This window comes from Sapajus apella, unplaced genomic scaffold, assembly GCF_009761245.1.
Source record: "Sapajus apella isolate SASKATOON/1434 unplaced genomic scaffold, GSC_monkey_1.0 scaffold22, whole genome shotgun sequence".
Classification (NCBI taxonomy): Eukaryota; Metazoa; Chordata; class Mammalia; order Primates; family Cebidae; genus Sapajus; species Sapajus apella.
In genome coordinates, this window is record NW_022436962.1 from 19003623 (window position 1) to 19027403 (window position 23781).

A 23781-nucleotide genomic window follows, 5' to 3' on the forward strand; every position below is an offset into this window, starting at 1 on the left:
ACAATATTACTTTTGTCTCATTCTTTTACTCTTTTCCTTCTGGGTCCTCAAATATACCTATGTTCTATATGTCTCTTACATGCTGTTTTCTTTTCCATGTTATTCATTTCCTTCTCTCTATGCTTCAGTTTGGAAAATTACAGTTGACCACTGAGTTCTCTAATCTTGCCTTCTGCAATGTTCCATCTGTGTAACTCATCAATATTCTCTTAATTTCAGGTATTTTACTTTACATACTATATTTTCCTATTACTGTACAGATTTCAATTTTGTGTTGAAACTTTTTAATCTTATCCTCTCTGTCCACCTTGTCCTTTATTTTCTCTTAACATTAACTGAAATTATTTTGAAGTCTTTGCCTCTATTAACTATTAACACTTTATTATTGGTCACTTCATGGATGACACATAGATTATTTTATCTTTTACTAATGAATCCAAAATTCTGTTTTGACTGGAAGTAAAATTATCAGATTACTTTGGACTTACTAAGGCTTGGCTTTAGGCTTCACTAGGGTGAATTTGCTTCAGTTCATAATGTTCCTAAGGAATAGCCCTTATTCCTACAGCATGGGAACTTAAAGAATGGACTCTTTGGCTACTCGAGTGAAAGCTCAGAGTGTTCACCAAGGTCTCTCCACTCTGGTTAAGTCCAAACTCCATGTGTGTATACTTAGCTCTATGTTGCCTCTGAAAACTCTGCTTAGATCCATCTACCAAGCAGATCTTTTCTGCTATGTTTCTCATAGAATTATTCTGAAAGTTTGCCAAAGACCCAAAAAGAATTGTTACACAAAATTTGGAATTATTTTTCAGCATTGTTCTTCTCTCTGGCAACCTACCCTCCAAATCTGAGCTACTTTCATAGCCCTGAATTCCAGTTTTTATTTCTTTACCAGATATACCAATGGCCTCTGCTTGAGCTCAATAATTCCATCTGTGTGCAACTCAATTCATTTGCTTCTTTTCACTTAAGCATAGTAGCTCTGCACTGTTGCTATAAAATGGCTACAAATAGGTGTTTTATATATATTTTCTTCCCAACTTTCATTGTTGCATATGACATAAAGTACAAGACCATTTACTTTATCAGGGATGAAATTAGTATTTTATCTATTGAGTTTCTTACTTCAGCTGTTACTCAGCTCTATAATTCTTATTCTAATATATTCCCATTTTCTGCTTAAATTCTGAATATTTTCACTGGTAACATTAATCATAGTTATGTTAAAGTCTCTGGAAATACACATATAAACCTATATGTGTATGTGTATATATGCATATATGTGTATATATATATATTTTTTTCCATATATCTGAATTACTTGAAGATATGTTTCTATTTTTTGTTTCATTTATCTTATCTTTTGGTTATTGGCCCTATTTTCTGGTATGCCTGGTAATTTTTTATTGAATACCAGACATTGTGTAGGAAAAAACTGTACACTTTGGGACTCTGGTTGATGTGATCTCCTTTCAGCAAATATCTAAATATTTTTTTGCAAAAAATAACTTTTTTCTCATTAGCATCATTAGTGGTCAGGATGAAATGAGGCTTTATCTAAGAAAGAATAGCCTATTTATGACTTGTTCTTCTAGGATTTTAATTGAAAACCTAGCATGTATACCAGGACCCCACCCAGACTCAAAATTTTTACCTGTATTATTACTTTTTGCCTAACACTATGCAGTAGAATAATTAATAAACAAAACAGAAGGAAAAAACAAATGTATGTAAAAGGCTCACCTACATGGTTTTTCTTATATCTGCGATCTTGATCCCACAAGTCCTAGAAGCCCTTGTTACTCACTTTTGTCTTTAAATAACCATATTTATAAGAAATTTTGTCCACCTTCTATTTCTTTTCTCAGCAGGAAGATTTTTTGATACGCTTCATAGCTGGAGACAGAAGTCACTTGTAATTACTTAATTATGTGTTTGATGCATGGTTTCAGTGCAAGACTTTAAGCTCCCTAAAAAAGGTTAGGTAGGAATCATACCTGTGTTGCTCCATATTCTTTTTACAACAGCAATCATAGCAGCAGCTAATGGAGGGAAATCAGAAAAAAACTGCCTACAAACCAAATGAATGAATAAATTTCTCCATTTAAAGGTGGATGTAAAAAGCAGAATCAAAGCTTGAAACAGAGTTCAGGGGAAATAGAAGCAGAAACCCAGTGAGAAATATTTAGTTTCTTCCTATTTTTTAAAAGGACAAAATAGCACCAATATTATTTATTGGCACATAGGGTGAGGATTAAGGAGAGTTCACTGTCTTGAAAACTATTGACAGTCTAGAAGAAAGTACTTACAATAAAGAAGTGAAAGAAAAGAATCCAAATGACAATAGATTGAGGAGTGATAGATCCATGAGAAAGTGACACATTAAGAGAGTCTTAGTTTTTGACAAGACTGATTATGAAGACAAGGGGAAAAATAGAATTAAGGTTTACAAGTACATGTAACATTTAAAGTTGGCTGTTTAAACGGATGTGGAGAAATGAGATGCAGAACATGTAAGCTTCTAGAGGAAGAAGAAAAGTAACAACGACAACAAAAAACAAAGGTCAGAGGTTTACAGAATGAGTAAAATAAAGTGAATGGTCATAATACTATGTAGCAGAGAGAGGTCACAACGAAGTATCATCAAGATTTATGTGGCTTACGGACATAAGATGTATGTGTGCAATGGAAAGGCACATAATTCAAGTCCAGAATTACAGAATACCGGTCATAAATGCATACACAATACTAAGTTACAGCATACTAATCCTTTACAGTGATTCCTGTATTGAAACCTTACAATACGCCATTAACAGATGAAGAAACTGAGCTTCACTCTGGAGGAATGACTTGTGCAAAATTGCACAGCAGCATGTTGGGGAGCCAGATTTGAAACTTGGGGAGTCTGATACCAGAAGCTGCAAGGTTTACTACAGCCACTGCTGCCTTCTGAACTAGATTGCCAACATCAATACCTACATTGCCCTTGAAATAGAATTCAATCAGTATGATGCTGTTAATCCATCCATAGCATTGATCACTGTTGTTTATAAAGCACTTTCAAGATTAAAAGTGCTTTTTATTGTACTGTATATGTTTATTATGACTGTCATCTTAAACCTATTGCAATAAGCCCTAATGATATGTATAGGTAAAAGTGTCAAAATATTCATTAACCTCAAAATTTAATAAGCCTAAGGAGATCATGTATCTAAGAGATGTGCCACCACCTAGTTTTCAGCAATACAGTATGATAGCTATGGTGGGCCAGAAAACAATTCCTGATATAACATTCTGGCTATAACAACTGATATGCAAGTAACTTTGCCAGCAACTGAGGACCATTAGCAAGAAAATTATTTTTGTCTCTGGTACTATATAGTTTAAAATATTTTCTTATATATCTAAGGCCAACAGAGACTAAACAAATTGAGTTATCACTCTAAGCCATCAATACTTTCAAAAAGGTAGCTTTTAAAAATGTGTACTATATTCAAATGCATAATGAATTTCACCATTAAATAATTCTTACAGCTAAGTGATCTATCTTTTGGATTTCCCTCTTTTCTATCACTCATTTAGTTAACAAATATTTATTGAACATCTGGTAAATGTCTTAAGCTATGCAAGACACAAATGTTATAATCGTGAAAAAGACAGTCATAATTTCAGTCTACTTGGGACACAGATAAGCAAACAGCCAGTTGTTTTCTTTTCAATTGGTTTTCTTTTTTTGGGGGGACAGGCAGTATTTGGTTATATGAATATGTTCTTCAGTGTTGATTTCTTAAATTTTGGCACACACATCACCTGAGCAGTATACACTGTACCCAACGTGTAGGTTTTCTTTCGATCCTTCACCCCCTCCCACACTTTCCCCCGAATCCCCAAAGTCAATTGTATCTTTGTTAGGTCTTTGCATCCTTATAGCTTAGCTCCCTGAACAACTAGCTTTAATAGAGTGTGGTAAGCAAGTATTGGCTTCTATAGCAGTATATAAGAGAGGCCCTCAACCCAGATTTGGCATAGGAGGGGGTTGGGGCTGCTGGAAAGCTATTTAGGGGAACAGCTAAGCTAACCCTTTCATGATGCATAGCAATTAGCCAGGCGAAAGGAAAGAGGTTAGATGAGGGCATACGAGGCAAAGGTATTAATATGTTCAAAGAGATGGGCACTTGAGAGAGTGTACTACATGCAAGCACTAGACTTCAAAATGGTCTAGAGCTGGAGAGTAAACCAGTCTGTGGCTGAGAGATGAGGAGGTACGTGGATAGAAGACAGGTAAGTAGGAAAGGGCTTGTGCAGGGCATCTCTCACTGGAAAACCATTAAAAAGTTTTACAAAAGAGAATGTCAATGAACATCATTAGTTTGAAGAACAGCCTGGAGAAGATGGAAACTGTTGGCAGAGAAGCCCACAACATAGGTCTAGACTAGGCAGTAATTGTAGGGCCAGCAGATAGTTCCAAGAGATGTATCTGAGGAAGAATGGCCAGAGGAGGAATCATTCATAGAAATGGGGGAAGGAAGTGAATAGTTCAAGTGTCAATTCAAGGACAGTTCCAAGGTTTCTGCCTAAGGCAATCAGCGATATTCACTATGGATGTTACATACAGAAGGAGGAACAGGTTTCAGGAGAAGAAAAACACGAAGGGAAGACGCTGAGAAAAATCCATCCACATTGTTTTTTAATTTTCTGTTGGAGGGAGAATCATTCAATCATTCCCATAGTCTTCCTTTAAGTCCTTATTCTTCCTTTATGAAATTCCCCAAGGATGCCCTTTGTTTGTGGAAATGATATGGCCACCATTGCCAGAGATGGCTTTAGGTGGACGAGTGTTTCTTCCTCTCTCCTTCTTTCTCATGCCTTTCTTTTGAAGTTGCACTAAAGTCAAAGAACTTCCAAATAGAAACTTCTCCTCAGCCAAGAGAATGTAAGGAACTGAGCCTCCCTTTTCAAAGCTTCAAACAAATGGCCTACGGCTATGTTTGTGAGCCTCCTTCAATACATAGACCTTAAATGTGGTTTGCATATTATTACTTAACATTTCCCCTACTTAAGGGAAACTGTTAGTGTTACAGTGGGTAGTTAGACTACAAGCAGGGGAAGAGAAGCACCCTCCCCCCAAAACTGGTGATCAGCAGCTTCCCAAAGAGATCTTAGGAGCCAAGTGAGTGGGCTCAAGCATGTATACTAAGAGGCAAAATGGTGGAGTTTAACTGGTATATGACCTTCTGGGAACACTTAACTTGTAAGGGAACATGCTTCAAGTGAGCATGCCTACAACTTCAGTAAACACACTGCACATTCAGCTCCTTCCAATTGCTGGCAGTCTACGGCACATGTGGACAGCCCACCACAAGAGAAGAATCAGGGCAGAAAGGACGCAAGACCTTCTGTAAAACCCCAATTCAAAGGTCAAATCATCTCTCAAGTCACCCATTTGGCCCTCTTCCAAGTATACTTTATTTCCTTTCATTCCGGCTCTAAAACTTTTTAATAGACTTTTGCTCCTGCTCTAAAATTAGCCTGGGTCTCTTACTCAGCCTTATGTCCCCTCAATCAAATTCTTTCTTCTGAGAAGGCAAAAATTGAGTGGCTTCAGATCCATATGAATTTGGTGCATAATATTGTAAAACATTTATTTAGAGTACTAGAACCAAGTTTTGAAAGAGATGGCATTTTGACAATGATGTTCCCAGATTCCTCTCTATCTGAATAGAAAGGAGCTTAATCTATATTCTTCAAGAGTGCTATAACTGGTATAAAATAACTATAATTATACATCTTTGAATGTTTTAACTTTTTCAAGAAAACATATACAAAACAATTCATCTTATTAAATCAAAAAATCAATAGTCTTCAAAGGTGCTGGTTTTACTATCATTGCTGACCAATTATAATTCTTTTTCTGCTCAGAGTTCCTTTTCCTACCCAGGTAAGCTGACTAAAAGAGAAATTAAAATTAGTCTGTTTTATATTGATACAAAATGTCATTAAACAACAGCATTTTTTTTAAAGCAATGAAGTCTTTGAAAAGATTCCAAAATGGTCAACGTACTGGCAGAAATAACACTGGACAATTTGAGCAGGTATATTTGAGACTATATAGAAATGAAACTGCCTTTGCAAAAATTGTAACTGAGAAAATTATGACAGTGAAAGAGATCGGGGCTAACCAACTCCATCCTACTTCTAACTTCTAAGATGCCCTTGTTCATTGCTGGCCAAAGGCTGACCTAGCCTTGGGGAAAAAAAAACATAGTTTATAATTTAGTTTTGAAACAAAGATGGTAACAGCTTTCCCCCTAAATAGGCCCCCTTTTTTGCTTGGGGACCTGTCTGCCTTTGTATGACTAACAAATTTGCTACAAGATTAGGAATGATGGTTTAGAAGCCATGCAGCCTCCAGCTGCAAGATTCAGAACCTCCCCAAATTGTTCCTAGGGATAGTATCACTATTGTAAAATTTAAGATCAGTGCTTGAGATATTTTGCAGACCCTTTTCTCAATGGATCAGCTAGCACACCACCCAGATTGATAAACTGGCTCGTCTGATCTTATGGTCCTCTCCCAGGAACTGACTCAGCGCAAGAGGACAGCTTTGACTTCCTAGGATTTCATGCCCAATCCAACCAATCAGCACTCCCATCTCCCCACCCCCTACCAGCCAAATTATTCTTAAAAACTCTGATTCCCAAACTCTAGGAGAGTCTTATTTGAGTAATAATAAAACTCAAGTCTTTCATACAGCTGGGTCTATGCGAATTAAACTCTTTCTCTATTGCAATACCCCTGTCTTGATAAATTGGCTCTGTCTAGGCAGTGGGCAAGGAGAGCCCATTAAGAGGTAACAGAAAACCCAGGGACAATCTGGAAAATATATGTTTATGCATGTGGCATGAATATATAGGAATACATGTGTAGTTTGTATATCAGGTGACAATGCATTTTGAAAAATTATAACAGTGATAAAAAAACAGATGCTTTAAGTTAACTAAAACAGGCTAACAACTAACAAAAACAGTTTTCAGTGTTGGTTCAGCTTACCATCTACCTAACATTAATATTTCAAACAAAAGGAGACTTACACAAATATGCTTCAAACTAAGTTACTTTTAAAAGGCAAGGGTTAAAACACAGGCATTCTTGAATTGGCCTTATGATGAATTTGGTGAATGGGGAAATAATGGTCCTCTCCCATCTGTCAATGTCATCAATGCCATCTGATGGTATTTCCTAAGAACTCACTTATATCTTTCTACTAAATATAATAAAAAATAAACAGTTTTGACATTTACTTCTCCATATCTCTAGTTATCATGGGTCAGTGTGACTTCTGTTATTCTAAGAAGATATACATTTAAATCCTTGTCCTCAGTCCAAACTGAGGAACTCAACCAGCCATTCTCATCTCTTCTGATTGTTTCATAATCAGAAAACACAGCAGAGTTTTGTCACACTCTGACAATTATTTCTCCTTTACTTTGCTCCCACATACCATGTTCTTACTCTTGCCTTTAATTTTTTAATATAATTACTGCCTGTTCACTAAACAGCTATGGCACGTAGTAGATTATTATTTTTGTTTTTCAATAACTAGGGCTGAAATCTAACATCAAAGTTTAGGTAAAATTTGTGATTTAAATCTGTCTTCAAACGAATTGGGGTTTTGTTTAGTTGTTTTGTTTTTTTCTTTTTTTCAAGCACTTTCTGGCAAAATACTTGCTCCCACTCCAAGGAAAACAAATACTGGGACACCAAGGGTGTTGAAGGTCAGAATTAATATGCTTTTACTAATTAGTCTATCTGAAGAAGTTTGCCCTACTTGCACCTTCACTATAACTGCTTATAATCAGCTTTCTTTTATGAAGTGCTTAAATGTCCCAATTCACTAAAAATAATAAAAACTATAACAATAAGGCATAAATATTATAGAGTAAAAGAAGTAAAAAATGTGCTCTTAAAACATATTGATTTTTGGTGGTTGCATTTCTTTTTTCATCCCTTGGTAATTAATTCCATTTTGTATTCTAAAGCATTTTAGTTCAGCCATTTTTGGGAAGGTGAATACTATCATACAAAAATGTATGACAATCATTTAGTGTCCTTGAACGTCATTATTATGAAGAAACTGTACAGAGTTCTCATCTGCAAGATATTCAACATCAGTAATCACATTTCTCGTGAAGACAAATAAAAGGGAATTATATCCAGGTGCATGTGTGTGCTCATCTCCCCAGTGGTTTGCTACAAAGATCTCCCTAAAGGCAGTTCCTGATTTCTGGGCAGGGTCACCAGTAAAAGCAGTTTAAAAGGCTGGTGTGATTGGCATCTGGATACTACAATAGTCAAACCTTCCCCCAAATGATCATGGACCTGTTTTCGCTAATAGGAAAATATAAGTGACAAGGAGAAAGAGGGTCACCTTTGGAATGCCAATCTGAGAAGTATTTTAGTTGCTGTTTTTACCAGGTTCCACTTGGATTACTAGCATTACAAGGAAATAACTAAATTCTTTGTGTAAATCAAGTAGATTTACTCTGCATTCCTGAAAAAAAATGAGTATGATTTTTTTTCTCTCTGAAGACACAATGATATCCTCTTCTAGTTGCATAAGGGAGGGGGAGGCTCTATTTGCTATTCCTGTGTCGGAAGAAGCAAGTCTTGTTAACCCCATGTAACCAGGGGACTATTTTACCATGACTGTTTATATCATTGCCTAATAAGATCATGAAACTTTTGTAATTTTGTGCTTCTTTGTATCATCTGATATGACCTAAGACCTGAATATCTATTTTATGTTGAATTCTGCCCATATCAGTTTCTTAAATTAGTAGAGAAAAACAGTAAATTTATATCAATCTTAAATTGTATTAATAAACATAATATCATACAAACAATTTATTTTAAAATCTAGGTGTTTTTAAACGCACAGATACCATGGTTACAACTTTTATTTTGGATTGTGGGGCCTCTTAAATATTCTGTATTCATAAAATTGGAATTTTAGAGGTTAGAAGCATTGATCATCCAACAAAATCCTCAATTTAATAGATGAGCAAGATTAAACACTCAGAAAAAATAGTTTGCCCAATTCCTCAACACTAAGTCAATTAATTTCATCACTTTCAATAACACAAGTATCACATTTTAATACAGAATATTGCATATTACTCATACCGCAGATATAACATTTGAGCAAATATATTTTGCATGTATAACAGCAAATAAATTAATAGAATGTGGATTTTATCATTGTAGAATATTCTCAATTAGGAAAGCTCCTGTCTCATAGTAAGCACTTAATAAATATTTGTTAAGTGAATAATAACTAATAGCTAATGTTTAACGAATACTAAATAATTTGTGGCTCCTGTCTCATAGTAGGCACTTAATAAATATTTGTTAAATGAATAATAACTAATAGCTAATGTTTAATGAGTACTAAATAATCTGTGTAGTAGGCACGGTACAAAGTTCATTAGGTGGGTTATCTCCTTCAAATCCTCACTCACCTGCTAGATACCAATACTGTAAGTAGAATTATGTTAATTTATAAAAAAAAATCAAACTGAAACAAAAAAAAAGATTAAATGAGTTGTTTAATTGCATTTAGCTAATAAATAATGGTGCCTGGATTTGAAACTAATTTATCAGTTAATCTTCTTCAAAGTCCTCATAATCATATCCAGTTAATTATTTTAAATTTAAACTATGATGTAAATGACTGATAATATATTCTTACTGGAGATTAGATTTTTAAAAGAACGCTTGTATCAGAAAAGAAAAGGAAGCAAAAACAGGTCTCAGAATAGCTTTACCTGGTTCTCTTTCTGCCCAAAGGTAGATCTTGATAGAGTTTATTGACAGTATTAAGCTTGATAACTTACAATATTAAATGACATTTTAGACCATAAATTCATATGCTTGAATTATTCTCCTTCTATTGTGTAGGGTAAAAAATATTTAAAGCAAATATGAAAGCGGGATAAGTTGTATAAGAGATTCCTCTCTTGGACTATAATAATGAGATACTCTTTACAGAGACTTTTCAATATAGTGCTCATGACCATGAAATGTATTATGAATGCATTTATAATTCCTGTCATTGATGGGTACAGTCTAACTTATTTTTTCATATATAAAATATGTATAATTATGTACATCATCATATATTTGTCTTTGAGTATTGATATTTCTATTCAGACGTCACTTTAGTTGAAGTTAGAGATTTTGAATTGAATAATTCAAAATGAAGGACATCTTAGTTATCTTAAAGTTATTAACTTTTAAAATGTAATTCATCATATTAGAGGTTTCAAGGATTTGCTCTTAAATTTGTCTCAGAATATAAAAACTACATGAAATATAAAGGAGTGTGAGTTGAAAGCACTGTTTAAGGCATAGCACTTCAGCTCATTTAACATAATGTTATTTAGATCTTAAACATCTAGGCTCCTAGTAACACTCCGGATTTAATTGCTATTAAAAAAAACACTGATCCCTATATGTCTTTGGGAATACAAATAAATGAATAAATAATGCCAATACTACTTGCTGTTTGTGAGCTGACACTAACTGAAAGACAAATCCAAAGAGTTTAGCAATATTGGCTAAAGAATATTTGGGTGATAATTATTTCACCTCCTAGCCCTCTTTCTTTCTTTTATATACTTCCTATTCCATCACTTCCAATGAACAGTCTACAAAAGTTCCTTTCCATCCTGTAGCAGAGGCCTTGCCTTTACATTTGGAAGGCTTCAATTCACATTTCAACACTGAAATTCAATAGCTGCAGAACAATGGGCAAGGAACTCATTGGAGCCTCTTTTCCTCATGTACTATGAGGGTAAAAAGAGCTACTTTTATATGGTTGCAGAGGGATTCAATAGGATAATATATCAGTAAGAATAACATAAGATGCTAATTATATGCTTACCTCTCTAGGAAAGATGCAAGTTTAAAGAAAGCCATTGAGTTGGTTTTGAAAATCTGTCCTAGCTTATTAATTGGGTAAATATAGTTAGGCTTTGGTACAACTCAATAAAATCATTCAACTAAAGCTTTCAGCCAAAGGATCAAACCAATAACTTAGCATATACCTGGTTATATTAAAAGTTAAAGGGAGTCTTAAAAGAAAAGCCAAGCTACCATTAAAAAGGGCATCGCAATGTCCCGGAACGTGCCTGAACTCAGAAGAACTTCTCATTCTCCAGGAATCACCAAAGCTCCAGGGAGTAGTTCAAGCCAGAACTGTGATCTCCCTGCCTTGTCCTTCAAATGATGTGTACTCCAAGCACATTTTCTGTGCAGCTGGAGGCTTTGTTATAGACAGAAGGATTCTGCTTAGTGAGGCCAGTGTTTACAGCCTAACTTTTTTAAAGAGGAATTTGGAAAACTTCCCAGACACTGCATCTGCCCCTAGCCCTTGCACCTCAGAGTATAAGGCCGGCAAGGGAGATAGCGAGGATGACTAAATTTATTAACGATGGACGGGCCACTCTATCTTTCACTGCAACAACAGTAGGTGATCCCATCAAAAATCTGTCTGCTGGCTAGCCTGCAAATCCAAGCTGACATCTATGCAGCAGCTATGCCCAGTTGAATGGAAACGGATGCTATTTCCTGGAAGAAACACATTACAAGCCAAATATTGGACCAGGGAGGTGGTTTCTATTTTCATTTGAGAAAAGGGTTTTACTATTATGCATGTATTCCTTTTCTTTACCTATTTTTTTCTTTTCCTTTTTTCCATTTGAAGAATATAAAGCAGCATTTGAGCATTTTTAGCTCAATGGTTCAATTTCTAATGCTCAGCGATGATTTTGATGTACTGGGAGAGTAGTTAAGCATGCATTAATCTCAATATATCTCAGCTAGAACATAATCATGATTCATTACAAAGGTGCATCAGCAGCCAGCTTCAACGAAAAGCAAACTATTTACTGTTTTAGATAAAAATAAAACAATACAAATTTTATAGGTCAAATTCCATTTCATCGTCTTCACATATGCAATATTTTAAAGACTAGCTATTTGCTCCAAAATGACTTTCTCATAGATGATTAAATGAACATGTTTATGAGTTTACAGAATAATATATATCTTATACTTTGTAAATTTTTTTAAAAATTGGAAAAGTGAAGTATGTACCATAAATAGAGTTTTTTACCGTTATATTGAAATAGTGATATTAGAAGCTGTAATTCACAGAGGTCGTGGGACTTCCAAAATATTGTGGTACTACTAAGGCCAGGAGCCGGGTAAGGCCTGAGGCAGGACTGTGCCAGTACAGGGTCAAACCTGTCTTTGCTTAAATTTTGATAACATTTTTGTAGTGTTCACATTGATTTTCATTTTAAAAATACTGCATTAAAATATCTACATTAACACTGAGATTTTAGTTCATTTTTGTGATTGAGGCAAGAGCCTCACTTGTTTTACCACAGTCTTGGCCTAGAGAAAGGTTTGCTTTCCCTGGGATTAGTTTTTCCCACAATATTCGTCATAGAACATGAGATATTCAGTTGTCACAGTGTAAAATGGAATAAAGAAAGAGCGAGAGAAAGAAAAAAAAAACTTTACGTCAAATATCTGTTAGGCATGCTTATCTAAGCAAAGTTAAATGGCTTTCTTATAATGCTTCTTAGGGGCTTTAGTAACTAACTTGGTGTACACTGAGAATCTCCGACAACATGAGGGAATGTTTCAAACTCGTTCACTCACACAACACATTGAATAATATTTCAAGGAACATGTCCTGGCAAATACTTTGCCAAAATACAAATACGAAGCATATACTTTGATCCAATAAGGCTGTCTCTTCATCCACATCTTTTTTTTTTTTTTCCCTTTCCTTCACTTAGCTGACTTTTCTCCCCAGGATTCTAAAAAGATGGACATGCTGACATAATCAGGCAAAAGTTATCAAAGGGCTCAAGAAGTATAGCAGGTATAGTAAAAATTCATTGTAAAGTGATAACAATAATAGAAAACATTTTGGAGCTTTGCGTCTCCTAAATAAAGCAATGTAAAACACACTTACCAGTAAAGTCTGTATTGACTGGGTGAGTGGAGCTGGGAAACTTGCAATACCCATTTCCTGTGAAGCGAATTCCTTTCATCATCATTGTGGTCATCAAAGCTGGTAGAGATGACTCTCTCCTTTCCAGCTGATACACAGGAGAGGGTCCATTCAGTTCCTCAGGTGGAAACCACCTAAGATGGACTGTCGTGCTGTTGATTCCTTTAACCAGAGGAGGCCTCAGTTGGGCTGGTGCTAAATATTAGAAAACACTTGTTACAGTCGAGAATTTGGTTTTAAAAATGTGTCTCTAGACACACACACACACACACACACACACACACACACACACACACATATATATATATATATGTATATATCACACTTAAAATCAAATCATTTGTGGTTTCAAGTATCTGTATGGTTCTAGGAGCTGAAAACACAATATATAGTTTATCTTAAATGCAACAAAACAAAATTTAAATGGCCAACATACTTCACAGAAAACTTTCACATTAAATTTTTTCTTGAAAATAACTTCTCTATTCCTTTTAGCTAATAATAGATCTTATATATTATAGTAGCTGCTGTACTCTGGGTGGTGCCCCAACCAGAGTCCCTTTACCAGTAATGTGCCCTAACGGCCCAGTTCCTGTGCCTGTTGATCTCTGATGGCTCATGGCTGCCCCCTTCTGTGTAGAAATTCCCTTGGCTGAGTAAGAGCTGCCTCACCCAGGAGGTGCAGGATCCCACAGTGAAACCAACAGCCAATAACTAGCACTAATCCCATTGGGCAGAGCCCCTCGCCTTAAAGTGGCATCAACTCAGTGCTACAATTTACAGGGGCCACGCATAATCCATGCCAATCAATGGGTAATGCAGGAATATTAACGCAAGTTTGCCAAAACTTTGTGTTTGTGTAAAAGGGAGTCAGGAAGTCATTTTTAAAAAGACTTTTATTATTTTTATTTATCCTTGCTTGCTTCTGTGGAACACAGCTACCTCATAGGCTATATGTGCCAGGGGTAGCTTTTTTTTTTTTTTTTTTTTTTTAATTTAAGAGATGGAGTCTCACATTGTTGCCCAGGCTGGAGTGCAGTGGCTATGCTACAGGCATAGTGATGGCTCACTACAGAATGGAACTCCTGGGCTCAAGCAATCTTTCTGTCTCAGCCCCCCAAGTAGTTAGGACTACAGACAGGCACCACTACACCCAATAGACTGTATTTTTAAAGAGCAATTTTATGTTCATAGAAAAACTGAGAAGAAGGTGGAGAGTTCTACTGTATCTCCCCAACCCATGCACAGTCTCTTCCATTAACAATATCTGGCACCCAAATAGTTCATTTGCTATAGTAGATGAATCTGCACTGACACATCATCATTCAAAGTCCATAGTTTCCGTTGGCGCTCTCACATGGTGTTTACATTCTCTGGGTTTGGAAAAATGTATGATGACCTGAATCCATCATTATTCTATCACACAGAAAATGTTCACTATCCAAAGCATCCTCTGTGCCCTGCCTGTTCATTTCTCCTTGCCCCCACCCTGGGTAACTACTCATCTCCACAGTTTGCCTTTTCCAGAATGTCCTAGTTGGAATCATAGAGCATGTGGCCTTTGCAGACTGACTTCTTTCACTGAATCATATGCAACGAAGTTTCCTTCATGTTTTTTCATCATTTGATAGCTCATTTAATCCTAAATAATATTCTCTTGTCTGGATGTAGCATAGTTTATCACAGTTTATTCACTCATCTACTGAAGAATATCCTTGTTGTTTCCAAGTTTTAGCAATTATGAATAAAGCTGCTATAATGTGCATATATATATCTAATTATATATCAAGTTTTTGTGTTTTCAATTCCTTTGAGTAAATACCAAGAAGTGCAATTGCTGTATCATATGGTAAGAGCATGTTTGGTTGTACAAGACACTGCCAAACTGTCTTCCAATGTGGCTGTACCATTTTGCACTCCCACTAGCAATGAATGAGCATTCCTGCTACTGTATATCCTCATTTGGTGTTGTTTGTGTTTGAGATTTTAGCCATTCTAATTGGTGTGTAGTGGTATCTTGTTTTAATTTGCATTTCCCTTTATAACATATCATATAGAACATTTTTCATATGTGTATTTGCCATCTGTATATCTTCTTTGGTCAAAAAGTTCCTTTAATGTCTACTTTTCTGATTTTTAAAGCTTAAAAACGGATTTAAATTAAAGCAAACAAGCAATAACCACTCTCAATGTTAAACAGAGCATTAGCACAAAGTAACAAGCCTGTGAGTTCAGCAGTTTACTCACAATGGTCCAGGCACCTAACTTTGGTCAGCCTCTTGGTCCCAGAGAGCACCCTGGCCCTGAAGTGATGACACCTCCACCAGCAGCCTAAGCCTTACAGCAGTAGTCGCCCCGTGCCCTTGCATACGTTGGGACCTTGCCATGCTTTGAGTGGGTGAGACACTGGCAATTCTTTGAAGGTTACTGGGAAACCCTAGGAGTGACAGAGATTAAGGTTTTCCCTACAACTTGCTGGAAATGATGATCAGAGTAACAGCCGAGCAATTGAAAATGAAGGTTTGTTTTGATTTTTTTTTCCCCCGTAAACAGTTGAGTTTGTGAGCTGAGATTCATTCATCCTCTAAGTGTATCTGCTGAATTTGAGAGGTGAAAGCGGAGAATGGAACAAATGTCATTATCACCAAGCCTATTCATTAAGGGCCCAAACTACGTCTGTGGACTTTTAATTTATACCTGTGTTAACATGGCCATACACAGATGTAAAGTCATTGCCTGCTTCAATAAATATAAATCAAAATGATATGAATATAAGAATTGAAGCCCTTAAACCATGAAAGGAAATTCACAGTAAAACAGCTTAGAACAATTTCTATTTGCTACTTTTTAGCTTTTGGTCCAGCTTTTCAAAGAGAAACAATTCATTTTGATGCTATTTTAACTTTTAGTTAAAAAAAAGGCACTGAGCAAAAAGTGTATCAACTTAGAAAGATAATTAACAATTCTGGTTATTTTCTGCCACTGCAGCCCATGTGATATTTTATTTTTATATATGTATGAATCTATGACTTATACGCATAATTTCTCTTAGGTTTTTTTTTTTTTTTTGCTAAAATTCAGTTAGATGGTAGGTTCTCAAAGATTTCATTCTAGAAGCTATGATTTCACTTCAAAATAATCCAAAACAAAATAAAAGGCTAAGCCATTCGGAAATGTCTTCACCCACTAAGTCTCTCTACAGAGTCTGGAGTTCCATATTTGTATTAAAATTTCAGCAGGCCATTCTTGGCTATGATTTCAACTGGGACAGGAAGACTGTTTTGTCTTGTGCTCAGGGAAGCAATGGAGAACCAATTACACAACTTTAAAATTGCAATTTGCTAGATTCCCTAGGGTTTTGGGACACAGAGACATGAGCTTTTTAGTTAACTAACTACTAGCCTAGTAATAACCAATAGCCAAAAACTACTAGACCAATACTATCCAATAGAACTTTCTACAATGAAGGAAATGTTCTAGATCTGTAATGTTTAATATGGTAACCACTAGCCTTATAATAAGACTACTGAGCACTTGAAATGCAGCTAGTGAGAATGAGAAACTGAATTTCAAATTTCTTAATTTTAATTAACTGTATTTTAAATTTAAATAGCCACATATGATTCATGACTACCATATTGGATACCAATGATGTAGACAGAGAGTCACAAATTATACATATTTGGTGTACTGGGAATAGAATTCCCATTTTAACTAAATGTTGAGAAGTATGAATATACCTCCGATACCTCTTAAAAACTGAACAGTTTCATTGCTGTTTGAAAGCAGCCTTTCTCCTGGTCCCATTTGTTTGAAAGTTGATACATCTCTACTTTACTTCAACCACTCAACTGAATGGAGTTAATGTCGAAGCTCAGCACTACCACAGAAACCAGATTCCTTCCCCCATCAGTAGCATAATCCAAAAATTACATCTTAATCAGGAATATAGATTAAGAGTCATACAAAACAATACTAAAGGAATTCTAGCAACTCTCTGTTATTTTTGTGTAATAACTGTTGAAAATTAGAGCACACATTTTTTAATTTGGCAAAGTGATTCTAATCAATAGGAAAATTCTTGAGAGTCCATTAAAATCAATGTTTACCATTTAAACTTTAACTAGTAGAGCACTTCTTGGTTCCCAGGGGAATTATTCCACCAAGCAATGGGACTGTCCTTTAGAAGTCAATTCTTGAGAATGAACAGAACTAGAGTACATTTTTTATTCTATTGTTTAAAAGAAAAACAAAACAAAAAACATTCCAGTAGGTATATTGTACTGTTTCACATGGAGGAGTCAACTAAGCCTGTTTGAAAGGGTGACTATCCTACTGAGTTATTCTTTTCAGGGTTCCTCTAAGGCTGGAAGGGGGAATTATGTGAAATTGTCAATCAATTAAACTAGTCTGGCCTCATATACATACAAGTAGAATAAGAAAAGTAGATACTCCTGAACTATTAAACACAGACATACACCCACATAAAATCATCAAGAGATTGGAGTAGTAAAGAATTATTCATCAGATTTTCAAAGGAAAGAAACTACAGGTAAAAATAAATATGATCTTTAAAGATTTGTTAATTTATAAAACAGTTTGTTAAGAGACAGCACTGAGTAATGAAAGGGACTTTGTAGACTTTTAAAAATATTTCACTTTTTAATGTCTAAATCTGTGTGATTTTAGAAAAGTCTCTTAACACTTATACCTGCTTCAGCTTCCTCATCTGCAACGTGAGGATACATTTTCAGTGAAATACGTTGACAGCAATTGCTTCTACAACATTACGCATATCTGCTTTATGTTTTACAAAACAAGTTTCTATACAAATACAAGGCACTATCAATACAAGAACCCATCTTTAAATTATATATTATAAAGGGATACAATTCATCTATATTCAAAATCGATTTGTATTTACATAGAAAATTGTCTTGTAAATGTTAAGTTTAAGATGAATCTTCAATATCCATTATTTCTAAGAATAATGTACAAAGTTTAAATCTTCAATATTCATCATTCCTAAGAATAAAATGTCTATTTTCACTTGGAATAAAAGTACAAAATTCTTGTATTTTTTACATATCATTTGTATTTTTAAATAGGAGTAATCTAGTATCTTATCTATTCAATATATAGATACTATTTTATAAAATGTTATCATATGCATTCTTCTTTATGCAGCATTTATTACTTTATAACATAATTACTAGTGTATCACAATGAATACATATAGACTTGCAAAATTTATGTAGTGTGGCATTTTGAGCATCAAAGGATAAGAACTAAAAGCTGAGCAAATCTCTTCCTGAGGTACTGGTCTGTAAGATGGAATCTGTTCATTTTTTGCCCACAGAGACTATATGGCTGTATCAGTATCTCAACATATCATCAGCTTTCTATGATGAGGACAAGAATTTAAGAATAAACAGTCTTTCTATGTTTTAGGGATGCATGGCCAGCACACTATATAAGACATTCTTAAGCACCCTGTCAATAGAAACTGATTTTGACTTTTTCACAGAAATACAAAACCATGCCAGGAAATACAATTTGCCCAACACTGGTAGGCCGAAACACTTGGAAAAGGGCACTGGGACCAGGACACAGACAAGAAGTCTAGGTCATGAGCCATGATTTCTCTGGGCAGCTTTGCCACTGTAACTGCTCACCAATCAGTGTCCTTAAGAGAAACAAGTTCTCCCCAGAAACTCTCAGGGATGACTCAGCAACACTTTATTGACTGCCTATTGTTTGACCAGGGAAGAAAGAACAAAATATATTTTGCTGCTTTCTTCTTTGTTGACAAGTCACCCTCAGGAGAGGATATGACTAGAAGACCTGGAAAGGAGAAAATGTAGGCTCTAGATCGGCTCTTTAAGATCCTAATTATAGAACATTGGTTAATCCATTATTGGGTCTATTCCTCTGTTATTTCCTTAGAGTGACAGTCTTGATTATATCTAGGATCTCTTCCAGTTTCAAAGTTCTTTGATTGAATAATTTAAAGCAGTGCTTCTAAGTTAATAAGCCATGAATGTGTGCCAGACATCCTGATGCCCTTTGCTCCTGGGAAGCCAGCAGGAGCCCCTCTGGTTTATCCCCTTCAGCTCTCAGCCACCTTGTTCCTTTACCTTAGCATGGCATACAAATACTATTTGTCTATGTGTTCTGTGATATTAAAAAAAGCTAGAAAACCCTGCTTCTAGAGAAGTTCAGTGAACACGGTGAACAAACATTACGTTGTTCTGGTGATCACAGTATTTTGCACAAAACTAGCATCCGTCACATGGAGAGAGAAAAGGATCTATTATTTCTACACTGCACATATAGCAGCAATGATGATAGCAACCACTGTTCCCTAAAGCCCACCATTAATAAAAGGTAGTTGCTTGGACTGTAATTATGGCATCCTTGCTACCCAAACTTGAAGCTTTTATGGGGCTTATGCAATTAACTACTTAAATGCATCGTAACACTTGCTTCTCTGACAGCAAAGTATTGATTTTTTCATCATTTTCAAGTCTCCTCCAGCACAAATAAATGTACTACAGTTACAGTTAATGCACTGTGTACATGCATTAAATGCTGGTGTGACACAATTTATTATTTTGTGATATATAGAAGTCTGGCTTCTCAGAAAGTACCATCACTGATCTAACATCAGAATGGACACTACCAATGTCCTTGATCCTCCAAATTCTCTAACTTCCAAAAGCTAGAGACCTTTTCTAATAGGATACTTAGGCTTTAAATTAAAAGGAGGGGACACTGAATGTAAATTTTTTATATATGTCAATGTAAGAGAAAATTTAAAATAGTCTAACAGAGAAGAAAGATACAGTTTGTATTTTCCTAAAGGTGTCACTGTGGGACCTATAGCAACTTTGTTCAGATGAATTTTTGCCTATTAAATTTCCTTCCTTGCAGTTTTTTAGGGCACATCTGTCAAAATATTTTGCATACTAAAGCCTCTCTGATTCAGTCAATTTTTACATAGCTTGATTGTGTTGTTTTAATGACTTATAGGATACATAGTACATTATAAAGCTAAAATTGTATATTGGAAGTATAATTTCTACATGCCATTTCCACGTGCCAAAAAGGCCAGTAGAGCCCCTAGTAAAGTCGCATGTCTAAATGCAGACCTGGCCACAGAGGTGATCACAAACAAGCCTTTTCCTTGGATACAACTATACACGACAAGTTAAAGTTGGTGAGTAAAAAGCAGTTAATTTTGTTTCGTTAGAAATAATATCATTTTAGCTTTAGCATCTAAGACAGATGCCAGCATTTCACTCTGAACAGATGGTAATTCCATCTAATAGTGCATCTCTGTATTAGTAAGGTCTGTTGTGTATACAAACAGTAATAAACACTAGGTAAGGATCAAAATAAATTTTAATTGTTGACATTAAATTCTGGCAGCCACAGTTCTAAGGCTGCAATATTCCTTTTTCAAGTCTGTCAGATTTACTAATGCAGCAAAAGCTTTTCTAAAAGCTGCCAGATCCCAGTTCCAATAAAAACATGGTTGCACACTACCGGGTTACCAGTCTTCAACCAGGGTACCTGTTTTCAGATATTGAAATAATTCTTCAAGAATGATGTGGAATTGGCGCTATCATCTTTGTGATGACCAGTCAGGGCTTCTTTTCAAATGCCCCTGAAGGACTGAGCATTTAATTAAGAAGTTAGTATAAAATGTTTCATCCAATTGTTACATTAGGGTCATGGTATTATCACAGCCACTTTCTTACCCTGCTAAGTAGGGATCTCTCATTCAACTCATTTTCTTCCATTTACAAAGCTGGGCATTCCTGAACTTCTCTGAAAGTGACATCATCCTTTCATTTGTTTGTTTTGCCACAGCCTGAAGGATTTCCCTGACAATCACAGCAACCATCAGCTGTGCTTTTCTATAGGCTTGCTGCGGATCGAGTGTGCCAACAAGCACCTGATTTGGTTCTCATAATGCCTCCAGCGATCTGGTATTACGAGGAGTAGCCCCTATTTATTTTGAGAAGCTGCCATGTTAAAAAAAAAAAAAGCATTTAAATAAAGCAGTCTGGCATTCAGGTGACTGTTCAATAACAAACATGCTTTGCAATCATATTTCTTTAAAAAATGGATGCATTTTTTTTAATCATGAAAAATATATTGCTTCCACCATATGGGACAACCTACGACTCACCAACCGATTTAAGATGCGGCATATTGAGCTGACCATATGTTACAGTGCTGTTGAATGGCTGAGTGATTCATGCCCGTCACATTCTAGTATATCAATTAAAGCTCCTTGAAGTCTGCATGATTTGTGTCTCTGTTATTAAACCCTGCTAATTCATCCCACTTACACATCTGTTATAAATCTCTAGGAGTGCTGCATGATTCATGGCAATCTGTGAGCATGCTACAGCAAATTCTTCTCCTTGTAATTAACAGTAAATTGTTTTACTGCCATGCAATGAATTTTTCAGTTATATTGCAAATGAACTTCTAAATGTGCGGTTCTTTCCTAAGAACTGACTTATATCATTAGGCAATTAAAAAGTATTGCTTTGAACCAAAAGCTTTTAATCAAGAGAAATATAACTTAAACATTACTTAAGAGCCATGGAAATTTGACATGTTGGTTACAAGTGCAAAATAATTTCTGTTGAAAGCAAAACAAACAAACAAAAAATTTTCAGTGTATTCAGGATTTCACTGATGCTAAGATACAAGAACTGCTGCTTGAAAACAATTGGTGGGACACGTTTTGCTGATAGTGTTAATCTCAGAGTTACTTAAGTCATCTGTCATTACCAAATTTCTTAGACTACTTTATACTTTCCTAATTGTAAAACTGTGCCTTTATTCTTGAAATAAATAATTGGACAATTAGCCAAGTTGAATCATCAGAGGATTCCAATGCTGTTCAAGTGTTCTTGTCAAAGGTGAAGCAAATTCATTTCAGCTCGCCTCTGCAGCTCTTCGAAGAGGCTTTGATTTTTTTTCCCTACTTTCTTGGCAGCAGCCTCAGATTCATGAGTCCATACATCAAGTCAGTAGTTTAACAACAAATGGAATTAAATTCAAAGAAGGGAAACTAATTGAAGGACAGCAACAAAAGTGTTTGGTAATGTGCTTTTTAATATGGCATGCCACATTTGCATGATAATTTTTCCTTTTTAGCATGGAGCAGAAAGTGACTGGCTTAATGAGGGATTATTGAAGACAGGAATGAACAAAATGCATTCATAACTAAGAACAAAGATTGTATTATGAAACAAAAACAAGCAACCTCAGAGAAGTAACTGGGTGATTGGTTTATGCATTATGAATAAAAAGGTAGAAAAATATTTATATTAGTATCCACTAATGACTATATATACAAGATTGTTGTAATTAAAATTATAAATTAACATGTTAAGAGCGCTTGTTTAATCACTCTGGCTCCTATTCACAAGGAAAAGACTTATGTGCCCGAATGCAAAACAATGTGTGTTTGCAACCCAGCAGCAAAAAGCCTATACATTTTACTTTGGATTCAGAAAGAAAATTAAATGCACACTAATTACTTGCTTAATGTGAGATGGGCACTTCTAAGCTTGTAATATGGAGGTCAATTTAAAACAGGCAAGGGAAATATCACATTGTCCCTTCAGGAATGGATATCCAAAAGTAATTTCTCATAAGAAGGATTTAAACTAAACTCAATTTGCAATGGACAGAATGCACAAATTTCCTAGATTAAAAGGATAATCTTAAAGAAAAGTATAGTAAGAATTTTAAGAGGGCCCAGTTCATCAACTCATTACCCTTATACACCCAGAAGCAACTCCAAAGCCATCAATAGCACTGCTTGAAGATTTTGCAATGGAGAGAGATGCCGCTGTTCCTGAGAGAACATTTCTCTCAAATCAGCTCTCAGACTTGGTCACAGGCATCAAAACTAAAGAAGCAGCAATGCAATACTCTGGATGAAATGCACCCATTCTAATCATATATTTAATTGAAAAAATATTTAAAACAAGAGAGAGCCAATTATAATTCTCAAGCTTTTTAATGAAACAGCCAGCTAAATCTTCACAAGTATCTTTTTGATTTTTGAGACTGAGATTTAAGGAGGCAACATATCTTTTCATGATTCAATGGCTCTAAAAGGCTAATTACTACTTCTAATTTGTGGTGCTCTTTTTCAAAATTTTTGATTGGTCACTGGTCTCCTTTGATCTCTGAAAATGAGCTCATGTGAGCTATTAGACATAGACTTAAATTTCCCACAAATCCATTGGAATTCATTGAAATAATATATACTCTCCAAATTGCAATGTTAAAAGTAGAAGAAACAGACTAGGATGAACCATAAAGTTGCAAGTCAACTTTTATTACTCTCCTATAACCCAACTGTTGACCATTCAAAAGAACTGGCCTTATTATAGGCCTTCAGTTTACTTCTATGATTTAGTGTCTATACATTCTATCAGGTGATTTTGGAAAAAAAAAATTAGACAAACACATTCATCTACTGAATAGGGAAGAAGGATGATGGATTTATAATTTTTCCTGGTATTCAAATCAAAGCAAATAAGTTTATTTTCACTGAATAACCCTAAAAATGGTATATTTTGTAATAAATCCAACTGTAAATAAAATTATTTTTTCATACTTTTGTCATATAAGAGACTTTATTTTCTGCTGGG

The 23781-nt window shown here is 35.3% G+C and overlaps 1 protein-coding gene across 3 annotated transcripts in view; it reads right to left on the reverse strand.

Annotated features, from left to right (window-relative positions):
* USH2A (usherin) overlaps positions 1-23781 on the reverse strand; it is a 763828-nt gene that overhangs the window by 512555 nt on the left and 227492 nt on the right. For 2 of the 3 annotated variants that reach the window (XM_032289234.1, XM_032289233.1), the window contains exon 20: positions 13052-13285. In XM_032289234.1, coding sequence (XP_032145125.1) covers positions 13052-13285 — 234 coding nt within the window. Of the gene's footprint in view, positions 1-11757; positions 13286-23781 lie in introns of those variants that run through there. The other variant, XM_032289235.1, reaches the window with a different exon arrangement.